At 46.4% G+C, this 13,124-nt stretch overlaps 1 protein-coding gene across 1 annotated transcript; it reads right to left on the reverse strand.

Moving 5' to 3' along the window:
• Positions 1-582: 582 nt before the first annotated feature.
• syt15 (synaptotagmin XV) lies at positions 583-5,750 on the reverse strand. Its single transcript, XM_036546485.1, has 7 exons — positions 5,521-5,750; positions 4,405-4,526; positions 3,504-3,796; positions 2,864-3,034; positions 2,387-2,498; positions 1,459-1,641; positions 583-716 (listed from the first exon to the last, which is right to left on the reverse strand). Exons 1-7 carry the CDS (start codon positions 5,748-5,750, stop codon positions 583-585), a joined length of 1,245 nt encoding a protein of 414 aa, XP_036402378.1.
• Between the last annotated feature and the right edge of the window lie 7,374 nt (positions 5,751-13,124).

Here is a 13,124-nt window from a genome sequence, read left to right on the forward strand (position 1 = left end):
CAGTCCTGAACATTTAAAAGGCTTCAGCTGCTCTCCTGCTGTGCTGTCAGAGCATTATATTCACAAAGGCTTTGCACTGGTAACATATTCATGTGTTTGCAGCCCACAGCATAACAGGACATCTTGGATACATCGGTTTAATAACCTCAAAAGCTGTATTCATACAATTACAGTTTCTTGAAAATAAGAACAAAATGGTTCAAGGAAGACTTTTTTCATAGCAATAAATATGAAACCTTCATGAGGGGGTGGTTTGTTTGTTGTTTTGTTTTTTCTATTTTTTGCTGATCTGTAATGTGTAACTTTTTTTTCTCGGATTTCTGATTAACCACACATGCACACACAAACACACACACACACACACATACACAAACAGCCCTCTCTCATCCTGAGAGTCGTGTTAGTAGGTTTATTTCTGTGGGTTTTAGCCATTGCAGGACTCCCAGCTCTCAGCCTCCAACAGATTCTCACAGTCTTAAGAGGACATATTGTAGCAGTGTCAGCTTGGCCACTGTCTACACAGCGGTCCTCAGAGTCCAAACTACCTCAGTGTCCAGGTGTGTGTGTGTGGGTAGGGGGGGTTCAGGGGGTTTGGCCCAGCCCGTGCCACTGTTTGACCAGCTCCTGTGGTTTGCTGACCATGTCATTCCAGTGGTCCAGTTCACGCCCGCGGGCATACATGAAGGGTCCGATCAGCACCAGGCCCAGGGATCCTGCTGGGGGAACAGACACTGCATGGGTCAAATATGTAACACACAGGAGTAAAGGTCAAAGGGTAAAGGTCAATGCTACTCAGATGACTACAGCATGATCACTCCGCATTACTTTGTGGGAAAGAGACAGGAGGTAAATAAATTATTGTTAATCCCATGAGTGTCCTAAAGCTACTTGTATTGTTTGTGATTGACAAACTCACCAAGTATTACCTGCGAGCAGCCAAATCCTGATTGGTTCATGGCATTGAATATTGTAGGATTACATAGTCTACCACTGTGCACTTCACATTGAATTTTGATTATAATGGCAACGTTGGGTTACATTGTGTATCCTAGTGTACTTGGCTTCCGTTGTCTAGACAGGTTGCACAAGTTAACTTGTGGTAGGGCTCGAATGGTGTTATGCTCATACTCACTGGTCTGGGAGTGTTGTTAGCCTGGTCTGACACTGTTGATTGTTTAAATTGAATGGATACACTTATGTTCTACTGTACTAGAAGTCACTCTGGATAAGAATGTCTGCTAAATGTATGTCATGTAATGTAATCGTGATGTTATAGGCTGATATGTGGAAGCTATATGACAGTTTGGCTATATGACTGTTTGCTGTAGAGATATTATGGATATTATGTAGGTGTTAGGTGGTGTTGTGATGTTGTAAGCTGATATGTGTAGGCTGTATGTCACAGTGCTGTGGTTGCTTAGTGACAGTGTGAGTGACAGTCGGCTGAGTGACACTCACGTGACTCTCCCGGTGTCGTCTGCAGCAGCTCCAGCCGAAGGCAGGCCTCGTCCAGCTGCGGGGGCCGGAGCCTAAAGTACAGGCGATCGTTAAAGGTGGGGTCAGTGCCCCCCCTCACCACTGCTGTCCTCTTGCTCTTCACCACCTGGGTGTGGATCTGAAGGGACACCTGGACACACACACCTGCCCCAGCACAGACAGTGGGATCAGAACAATAACAAGGACAGGTGCCTGCACTGAGAGGAGTGTGTGTGTGTGTGTGTGTGTGTGTGTGTGTGTGACAGAGACAGAGAGAGAGACTATGTTTGTGTGTGTATGTTTATGATCAGCGCATTTTATCAGAAGACAATGCAAACTACCAAATTCTTATTCCTATACGGCTGTTATTACTGATAGGGACAATCTTAAACAGATTTTCATATAAAAAGAAAGTCAAAAAAAGAAAATGAATATATTAAATCCCTTTTAGTCTTGAAAGGGGTTTTAATTAAGGTTTTTAAATTTTTAATAGGGATTAATAAAAGGAAATACAGAAGCTATTTCAAGCTGAGTTCTGTCTAAATCTGAGTTATGAGGGCACAGGTGGAAACTATTTAAATGACTTCACATAGAGTTATTCATGCATGAATTATTGTAATAGGCTGTGTAGAGGAAGCAGGGACCCTTCTGGAGTGCTAAAGACCAGGCTTTACACAGTGCTACACACAGCAGACCACAAGCAGAGTCATGAGCACAGCTGGGTTGAATGCTCTGTTTTCATTGCTCTCATTGCTCTTCGTGTTGCTGAAAAGATGACATTGGGACTTCTCTCAACACTTACTGTAAAAAGTGTTTTATAAGTCTGTGGCCTGATTATTGTTGGGTTATGATTATTGTTGCTATTGTGTCCTGCTGAGCAGCCCGCACCTGCAGCTCACCTGCAGCTCACCTGAGTCACGGAGCAGTCGCAGGCCTCTTGCCCTCAGCACCACCACTGTGAGGCGCTGCAGAGGCACGCTATAGTTCAGAGACACCTGGAGGTCACCATGCTCTGAGCAGAACTGAGGGAAGGAGAGAAGGGGGGGGGGGCACAGAGAGAAAGAGGTAGAGAAGGAGTGGGAGAAAGAAGGAGAGAGAGAGTGGGTTCCTGGTTACTAGTTAGTATCAAGTCTGAAGTCACCTCTAACAGGATTCCTGACTATTCTTGGTTATGTTTTCAGCACAATACCTTGACATTCTTTGTCTCCTCTCTGGCCTGATGCTTTAACATTTTTGATCAATTCTCTTATATGGATCCTGAGGATTCTTGGTCACATCTCAAGTGAGTTCCCTGACCACTCGCCTCTGAAGTAAGTTATCTGACCACTCTTGGTTGCCCCTGGAGTAAGTTACCTGATCGTTCAGGATCGCCTCTGGAGTAAGTTACCTGATCACTCTCTGTCTCCAGGTCCCTCCATACCACACCCCCCTCTGCCCCCCTCAGCTCCAGCTCTCTCAGGGGAAACAGCACTCGGCCCTCCAGCTGGTGCTTCTTCAGCCGATCCACACTGAAGACAGACATGCTCAGAGTGCTCTGAGACAGACATGCACTGGAGACCTGGGGGAAGAAGGGAAGAGGGAGATAGAGAGAGAGAGGGAGGGAAAGAGAGAGAGGGTTGTTGTTATGGTTATTTTATTAATAAATATTTTATTTATTTATTTTTTGCTTTTTGTGTTGATGTACTATTATATAACATGATTTGGCAACAATGTATTTCACCCCAATGGAGCAATTTTGAATTACAGTGAAAGAGAGACAGAGAGAGAGTGAGAGGGAGAGAGGAAGAGGGAGAAAGCAGAAGCGAGACAGAGGGATTGAGCAGGAGAGACAGAAAAGGAGAGAGGAAGACAGAAAGAGGTAGGGAGAGAGAGAAAAGCGGGAGGGAGAGAGAGGGAGGGGAGGGATGGTGACAGATGAAGACAGAGGACGTGAACAGAGAGGAAATGGCAGTGTCCTGTACACTCCGTATAGCTACAAGTTTTCCTATCCCTCCCCGTGACCGTTCCCGGCCGGCCCTGCCGTGCACCTGAAAGACGAAGCTGTCGTTGAACTGAGGGTTGCGGCCTCGCCTCCTGGCTTTGGCCTGCCGTCGGCGCAGGTCTCCCGGCAGCAGCTGCAGCTTCACCAGGGCGGAGGCGGAGCGGCAGCGCGCGGGCAGGTTAGCGGCACGGAGCACGGACACCACGAGCTCCTCCCTCTCCCGGCGGCACTGCACGCTGAAGCACAGCCTCGCCGAATCGCCGCAAGGGGACGCCCACTCTCCCAGCCCCTCTGGGATGCGGTACAGGTCAGGCCTGAGGCTGCCCAGCGGGAAAGAAGCTCCAGCACCACAGAGCAAGAGGGGGAGAGGAAATCAACATTATTATTCATATTGTTGCAACTATTTCTAAATACTATTTCTACTTTATTTATTGTTTTTATTATTTGCTTGTATTTCATGCCCTGTGTGAGTTGTGAGTGTAGAACTGAAGAGAAAGAGAGGGAGAGACAGGGGGTGAGATGGGTTCTGCAAACAGAGAGCAAGAAATGAGAGCAAGAAACAGAGAGAGAAAGAGACACTAAAAATTAGACCTGGATGGCATATATTTACCCCTGCACTACCTGCACTGCTGATGGGAGATAATAAATTGGCAAAGCTTGGAAAAGCAATACAGAGCAGTCTTAGCACAGGTTATTATTATACTATTATTATAGGTTATGGGGGGGGGGTATCTACGCCCGTGTTTCCCAACCCTGCTCCTGGAGGCACACTGTCCTGCATATCTTCTATGTATCCTTGCTGCTTGACAAAATCAGGTGTGCTCAGCTAATCAAAAGTGCCACTGATGAGTTCAGTCAGGTAGGTAGAGCAGGGATAGATAGAAGATATGCAGGACGGTGTGCCTTCAGGAGCAGGGTTGGGAAACGCTGATCTACGCGATAGATACCTCTGATGACAAGGGACCCACGGTGACTCGTCTGGCCTGCAGGGCCTTCCTCCTCTTCCTCCAGACTGGGGCGGGACCTGCCCTTAAGGCAGGGAGGTAGGAAGAAGGGGACCTCTCCCGGCCTGTGCCATGTCCCAGCACAGACAGACCGCATCAGTGACAGACACATCAACCCCTCACCACATGCAAAAACTGAGGTTAGGAACAGGAACCTCTGTAAACTGTTATATACAAGTGGCAATAGTCTTTGACGTGATAAACCTGTGGAGGTACAAAGCACATTTCAATTTGAATAGAAAGGTCATTTTTCACTTTCAGTACCAGTACAGCAGGTAAAAAACAAAATCTTTCTCAAACCTGATGTGATATAGTACCTGCAAAGATCAGCAGAGGTTTTAAAGAGTCTCAAAGACAGAGATAAAGTCGGATTATTTTCAGAAACCTTCACAATATTTCCAAAACAGGGTGGAATTACAGCATAGTAGTAAAAACTTTAGGGAATTTAATAACCTCATTTAGGCTCTCACAGAGGTTTGTCTCCGGCTGAGGAGTGGCATTTAGGGAAGGGGCTTGAATATTCAAGGGCTCCTTAGATTTGTATTCAAAAACTTGTCATACTAAAAAAATATCTTTGTGGAGTAGTGGTAAAGAATATGATGTTGAATGTGAAATGAGATAACAGATGATTCATTAAATGTTTGATTGATTGCAGATTCCCTATTAGTGAGTGATTATTTACACAGGAAAAAATGTTTTTTTTTTACATTGCCTGGGGGCAAGAAGTGAGTTTTCACTAGTTGGGTTTTCAATCTTGGGAGACATATAGCATTCTTATATTGAACTCCTCATAATACATTTCTATAGGAATAGTTATTACTGTGCCACTGTCTTTGATCTGCTTTGGAAGTACTGCTGCAGAAAAGCATGCCTGCAAGAATATCCTGAATTTACCAGACCCAAAGCAAGTCACCAATCCGCTTCTCTACTGTGTGAGGACAGTGAAGCAGAGGTTCTTCTCAGAACTGCAAAGCTAATCTTCCCAGAGAAATCTTCAAACTCTGTCAAAAGAGGTGGAGGAGCTGAGTCAGGTGGGTGCCAGGGAAATCTAACACTCACCTGACACTGGGGGACTGCGTGGCCAAGAGGACCGGAGAGGTGCATGCTGGGACGGGGGGCATGCAGGAGAACAGCTCTTGGTACCGTCCCTGGACACGCCTCCTCCTCTTCCACAGGAAGTAGACGGCGACTCCAGCCAGCAGTAAGAAAAACACCCCTAATGCTAGACCCACAGCCACAGCCCACACTAGCACTGAGGGAACAGACAGCAGAAAGGGGTACCCAATCATCAGCATAATCAATCAATCAATCAATCAATCAAATATGATGTGCTGTTGAACTGTTATCAACAAACTGCCACAGAGTATAACATTCAATGACTGCTTATAAGATACAGACATACAGATAGATGATAGACAGATAGATAGAAAGATACCAGATAAATAGATAAGGCTAAACTGAAAATAATACAACCATGCTTTACAGAATAAACATGTGAACACACATACACATTAAGCAAGGCTGTGCAATTGACCTGTGTGACCACACCTTTTTTCCAGAGGTATCATCTTTCCCTGTCAGAGGCAAATGCAGGTGTACAGTAATAACAGAAGACACAGGGGAGACCTGGGACCAGGTGTTTCCTCACCTTGAGAAACTGGACAGTCTAGTTATTCTATTTACGTACCTCTCACAGAACAGGGAAACTGCTCTTGCGCTGTCTGCCATATTTTAGCTTTGGAGCTGACAGTTTACCGATTTGTGTAGTTTTTTACTTTTTAGCTTTTTCCCTGTGATGTTAGTGAATGAGGGCATATTTGTTTCTCGGTTGTGGTACATATTCAATTTGGCAAGTAAAATTGTATTGTAATATTACAATATGTAATACAAATAAAACAAGGAAGAAATGTAGTAACAGGTTTCTCTTTGGATTTCTTTCTTTATATAAATAGTGTTTCATTGTTTTCTTTAGTTTTGACTGGCTATGAAGCATTTGTAATTATGTTGATTGTTAAATTAGCTTTCATTTTTCCTCTTCCTCTCTCTCTTTCTCTCTCTCTCTCTCTCTCTCTCTCTCTCTCTATGTCACTGTGCATGTGGCTGAGCATGTGTATGTGTGCGTGTCTCAGGTTTGCTCAAGTGGGTGTGCAAAGACAGTGGAAAAAAAAGCCTTTGCCGCACCGTGTGACCGCTCACCTGAGAATACCTGTAAACAAACGTGCACCTTGGAACTGCTACTACACAGAAAACAGCAGCGACGGCTCGCTGGGGGACAGGTGTGCTTGGGTTCCGGGAAGGACCTTCCCCTCATGGGGGTGTAGAGATTTCAGCGACTGAAGCCCTGAGTAACCTGGAGTAAGACCCTGTCAGCACGGCCGAGGGGGACCAGACGGCCAGCCTCTCCCGCAGGTACAGTAAGTCACTCTCTCACAGATTAATCATTTACACCATAGGTCTGCTCTCAATGACAGCATGGACAGGAGTAGGACTGTTCCCTGTTCTTACGCCTGTGATGGAGCAGTAAAAACTGTAGTACCAGTATTCCTGGTATTACTATTACTATGACTACTACAACAAATACTGGTACTACTACTACTAATAATAATAATAATTGCAATGACATATGATCCATTAATGCTGGGCAATAAAAGAAAAATCTCTGCATGGAGTCTGGGAGTGATAGTTATGGCATAGGTATACAGTAAATTGAATTGCATTTATGGTTAACATGAGCTTGAATGTGCTTATGTTTGCAAGATTACGTTATAATAATAATGTCAGTCCATATGTCACATGCAGCTTTGAGCTCATATCCACAAAACGTATCTTTGAGGTGCCTTTTGCATTTGTTGGTGTGAATATGAACCGCAAGATTGGATGTTTTTCATTTACGGGGTCAAACAGAACTGCTTTGTGTTTCTGAAACTCAGGCTTCGCAGAATTGGTTTCACATGGCATGAATGTGATTGGTTAGGAGGATACTCAATATGTTCAGTTGATCAGTGGTATATTTACAACCATGCCAATGTGGAAGTATGTGCCATGTTATGGAAAGAAAAAAAATAGATAAATTCCTCTAGATTGGTATAAGCACTGTGTCATGAGTGTGTAGGGAGCTTGGCCTGCTGGATGGAAGATGTCTGTAGCACCCTAAAGCAAGGCTCATAGCTGGACCTGCTTCATTAGTCTGTACCCAGAGAGCATAAATCTAGCTGTTTTATTTTTCTACAATGCCACAGCAATGCTGTGGGTAACTTTCATTGTAAGCAGAAGGCGTTATACTGGAGGCTGGCAACAGTGGCCATTTTGACCAAGGCTTTCCAGTTGTCTTAAAGAGCCATGGCTGAAAATGACAGATGTGATTCAGGTGTTCTTTATGTTCTGGTGTGTCACATTTCACCAGTCTCAGGATATTTTCCAACCTGGGGGAACCCAAACACTGAGACCTTTAATATGTATACTGTCTGTATGATTTTGCACCACAGATTAACAGTGTATAAATCATCAGACATTTCCAGCATTTTTCATTCATCATTGATGCACCATGAACAATCCACCGCCTCTTCAGGGATGCTGGGAAGAAGATGTCCTTAGTCACTTCAATACAAAGGCACCCACATAAATCACTGTATGTTGACAGTAAATGGCAGACACACTGTCAAAGCTGTAAAAGGCAGAATGGACACCAAACATAACAACATGCTGACTAGCAGACAGAGGTTAAGATGAAAACAGTCTGCATGCGGATGGCTCTGAAAATCCACTTATACACAACAGTACCAGCATTTACACACGCTGTGTGTCCACCAGTGCAGCACGTACCACTGCTCTACAGGCACTGCACTGGCTGAACAGGAGTTCATGGAAGGGGTAAAGATTTGAGGTTGTGGTTCTATACAGACCTGCCATGGAGGGCCCGGGGCTGCACCCCCCCTGGGGTACAGCCACTCTCCTGTTCTCCCACCTGTCTCTGCCCCCTGGTCCGGTTCCCTCTCCTCTGGTGTGTTTGGTAGTTTGCACCTTGGTGCGTGGAGGAAGCCCAGGGCCAGCAGCCTGCTTCTGGGAAGCTGATGGCTACACCTGGTTCTCAGGGAATTGCACTGCCAATCTGTGTAAAACTTGTGGCAAGCAAGGGTCTCTGTGTTTGATTATTGTCTGCCCGGGATTCCACACTTCTGTTCTAGGCTCAGGCTGCTGTCTGTCCTCGTACTTCAGAGACTCGCCACATGGAGAACATTTTCACATGTCCAAATCTGCCTCGGGAACAGATGTCTTCCTCTGCCCCAGGCTCACGAGCAGGACAACAACCTCAGCAGACCACAGGGTGGCACTGTGCTTGTATCTCCCTCCAGGAAAGTGGTCACTGAAGGTGGATTCTCGTGTCACCGCCTCACCGCTTCCCCTGGGCTGTGTGGCGAAGCATGGCCTTTCCTCTCTTCTTCTTCAGGGCCTGCTGTCCTCTCTCACGCTGGTGATTTCAGCGCTCACCCTGTCTGTTTCAGCTCTTTCAGATGTCTCCTCAGGACTGCAACACCACGCTGGCCTGAAACTCCTGCAGCTGTGTTTTCACGTGTTTGTTCACTCCCCGCCCCACCCCCCCAAACCCCCGCCCCCTTACCCTGACCCCGTCCGCTGTCAATCCCACCTGTCACTCTCCCACCAGCCTCTGGCTCGCAATGCCCTTATGGTTATATAGCTCAGCCAATCAGCAGCAAGCTCAACAAGCCTGGGTCTCCAGGAGGCAGTGTGCTACTCCAAGCACAGACCAATGGGGGACTTCAGTGTAAACATGCTACCCCTAGCAGGATTCCAGGATCCCCCCTCCTGGAACAGAGCTCTAATGTGGGTTTGCACAGAACCTACGGGCCTGCCTGTGGAGCACAACCCAGCCATCCCAGGTGTGAAAACTGGGGTCCATTCTCTCAGCTGTCCTCAGTCAGTCAATGGTTCGTGTCCAGTGTTTCTTTCTGTGAGAGGATTAGCCTTCTGGGTGCACACAGGAGATGGTGCACACCAGCAGAGCTCTTTCACTCTGAAGTTCAATGGTTTGCCTTTCCCTTTAAATGAGTGAACACGTAACAGTTTGTACTTAAGGGAGGGGTGTGCAAGAGCAGAAGCAAGAATAGAAGAGATATATACATATTTTATGAAAGCTTTATTCGTTTTAGTTTTGTGGTTGTTAAAAGTTCGGGCACAACATTCTGGACTCTGTTGCTGTGTCTTTTAGAAAGACACTTTTTATTACCATCTTTACCCATGTCCACCTTCCTCTGCACAACATTTTATTTATTTATTAACTTCAGAGGAGGGGGATATATATCTCTGACCTCATTTGAATGAAAAGAGTTTACAGTGAGGTGGCGTAAAAGTAGACATCATGCATTTAGACCATGGTCAAACTTTGATTGTCAGCTTTGAAAAGGTATGGGGCATGGTGCTCTGATAAGGTTGGGGGAGTCCTTGGGAGAGGTCTGGGCATGGCCCTGATGCTGGCGAAACACCTGCTGCTAGAGAGATGAATCCGATATGCCCCAGTACAATACCCAGCTGTATGCATGCGTTCCGTGTTAAATGTAAACTATGCAAGCTGCTCTGGATAGGGGCACCGCAGTAAACTACCCAGAGCTGTCAGCGGCCTGTGTTACCTTGGGGAGGGGAAGAAGAGAAAGAGCGAAATGGGTGAGCTGTGTACATAAGGGAGTGACAGGGTGGAGGAGAGGCAGACACAGAGCGCTAGGCTGTGGGACAGGAGTGAGGCGAAGTGGGGGGTGCAGGAGAGGAGAGGGAGTGGGGAGGGAGTGGAGAGGGAGTGGAGAGGGAGTGGAGACGTTTAGGAGAGGGAGTGGAGATGTTTAGGAGAGGGAATGGAGATGTTTAGGAGAGGGAGTGGAGACGTTCAGGAGAGGGAGTGGAGATGTTTAGGAGAGGGAGTGGAGATGTTTAGGAGAGGGAGTGGAGATGTTTAGGAGAGGGAGTGGAACAGTTCAGGAAGGCAAACACTTGCAAATGAGAAAGCAGGGAGAACTCTGTGTAGGTAGTGAGAACTCACAGTTTTGCAGCTGCCCAGAGGGAGAGAGGTGACAAAGAAAGCACTCAAAGCGAGAGGATGAGTGTTTACAGGAAGGCAGAGCTTTACCCGCCGGTTACTGCTGCCAGCTGCAATCTTTAGGAGGCTCTTACACCTCTCACCAGTCGGAGGAAGGTTTCTGAAGGCCAGGAGTGTTGACAGGAACAACAGGAATGACACTGCCAGACTGTGCCCTTGATTTTCGATGGAATTCATTCCTTTCCCTTTATGGCTTTGGCCCGGTCTTTGATTAATAATAATAATAATAATAATCATCATCATCATCATCATCAGCATCATCAGCATCATTATCTAGGGAGGTGCTGTGTTTCTTCTCTACAAATTCAAAGGTGCGCAAAGGCACTCAGGGACAGGGAAGAAGCAGCCGTTATTTGTAAAGTGATGTCAAATCCAGATTAGTATTCAATTAACAGCTCAATGCAATCTAATTAAGGGAATTCCGTCCGGAGATCAACAGGAAGGAAGACGGAGCAGTACAGTGGGTCCCCTGGAGCAGGTCTGAGACACTCCATTCCTACTCAAAGCCACGCTGTACACTGTGCTAAAATAAAGAAAACAGGCACCAGCTGCAGGCTTCTGTCCATTTCTGAACCACAATAAAGACAGTCTGAAGCCGCCTTCCAACCAGAATCTACAATTACACCTTTCAGACAGCATCTATAATGTAGAATAGTATTCAGGGAATTTGAATTTATATCAGAAGGTCTCAGCTTTGTGTCACAGACGGTGACACTGTTGTTATTTCCCAACCAGAAAATAATATATTTAAGATATATTTGAGAAAATAAAAACTTTAGCTCAATCAATATATTTTTATTTTTTGGCATTTTGGTTTGCATGAACATATTTTAAATGTATTTTGTGATATTCTCTTGGGCTGAACAACTTATTGCTCATTATATTACAATATATTTTATTTCTGTGTGGGCTGGCAAAGGTACTTAACCTGAATGTCTCAAATATGAATGGATATCACATGCGAGCTGTGCAACTCGATCTGGACAAGGGCGCACGCCAAGTGAACACAAACGATGCGACGTGACTTTGCCATTCTGGTGAACAATCCAAACGGACAACAGGTGTCGCCTTATCTGTGACCCCGGCACCTATGGGCTCGCAGGGGGCCGCTGTGATTAGCCAATCAGGGTACTCGGTGATCCCACTGCTCCTTCCTCCCTTGAGGGCTGAGCCAATAGGAGAGCAGCATCCTGTCTCTGAAACTGAGGCAGAATATGCTCCCTGCAGACCTGGGTGAGCTGAGGGGCAGGTGAGTGTGCAGTGAGCCAGTCTATATATACTTATATTAGCATGGGTGTGTTTGCACTGTGTCATCATTTAAAGAAGCAGGGAGTCTGGCTCTACCTCTCAGAATGACCAGTGATGTGGGTGTTCAGAGGATGATTGTATGCCTGGATGCATATTCATGCACACACCAACAAGGAGCGAGGACAAACAAAGCAAATTCATTTCCTGAATCCCTGATGGCAGAATGCTGGATGTGTGTTATGAATACACAAACACACACACACACACACACACATAGAGCTCTGTCCACACACACACAAAGACACACAAACTCACACACACAAACTCACCTAGCTCTACCCCCCATCCCCACACATACATACACACTCAAAGCTCTACCAAGACACATACACACACACTCACACTCAGATGACGCATATGTTGGCATAGACACAGCCAGGATTGATTTCTGCTGTGACATAGATGACATTTCAGCCTTGAACGGCTGTCAGTCAATTGACTGTTACCATCCTATATCAGTTATGATACAAAAATCCACCCCAGCCAGCCATGCTCTGTGCATTCTGATCTCTCTCGTCATACCCTGACAGCCACTTTCACAGTCACGTTCCGGTCTTGGTGGTATTCACTGCCTCTCCACAGCAGGGTGAAAAAAATGGTGAAAATTCATCAGGTCGCCATTGAGCTTTGCTGTTTCCATAGCAACCGGGATGGAAAATGATTGAGAGAGGAGAGAGAGAGAGAGAGAGAGAGAGAGAGAGAAAGAGAAAGAGAGAGAGAGAGAGAGATAGAAGGAAGGGAAGAGAGAGTAAGAGAAAGAGAATGTGGGGGAGGAGGTTTTAGACCGGAACAGGCACTTTTTTTCAGCTCATCCATTCATGTTTTTTTTTCTCTCTGGGCAGTGTATGTATGTGAGTGTGTGTGTGTGTGCGCGCACATGAGTGGTGAGGGATTCGCCGTGATGACAAGGATGACGAGGATGACAGTCTCCCTCTGACATCTCCTCGTTATCCCCCCCCACGCTCGCCGCCTACCAGAGCCACACACAGACACACCCTGAATCCCCCCCTCCCCAATCACCCACCCACCCAACACACACACACTCCCTCCCTCCCTTCCTCTTGCAGGGATTTGAAGATCTGCGACAGAGCCTCTTTCCTGTAATCAGATGAGAAAGGAAGATAATCCGGAGACCGACTTCCTCTCACTCACCGCCTGCGGAACGCTCGGGGGAGGAGGAGGCTGAGGTGGGGAGAGATGGGTGGGGCTCTGTGTGTGTGTGTGTGTGGGGTGGGGTGGGTGGATGGGA

This window comes from Megalops cyprinoides, chromosome 1, assembly GCF_013368585.1.
Source record: "Megalops cyprinoides isolate fMegCyp1 chromosome 1, fMegCyp1.pri, whole genome shotgun sequence".
In the NCBI taxonomy this organism is placed as follows: domain Eukaryota; kingdom Metazoa; phylum Chordata; class Actinopteri; order Elopiformes; family Megalopidae; genus Megalops; species Megalops cyprinoides.

Coding starts and splice junctions, on each gene's coding strand:
- syt15 (XM_036546485.1), bottom strand. CDS start 5,750: ATGATTGGGTACCCCTTTCTGCTGTCTGTTCCCTCAGTGCTAGTGTGG. Junction 4,527..5,520: donor ACGCAGTCCCCCAGTGTCAG/GTGAGTGTTAGA, acceptor GACATGGCACAG/GCCGGGAGAGGTCCCCTTCT. Junction 2,499..2,863: donor TGGAGACAGAGAGTGATCAG/GTAACTTACTCC, acceptor TCCTTCCCTCAG/TTCTGCTCAGAGCATGGTGA.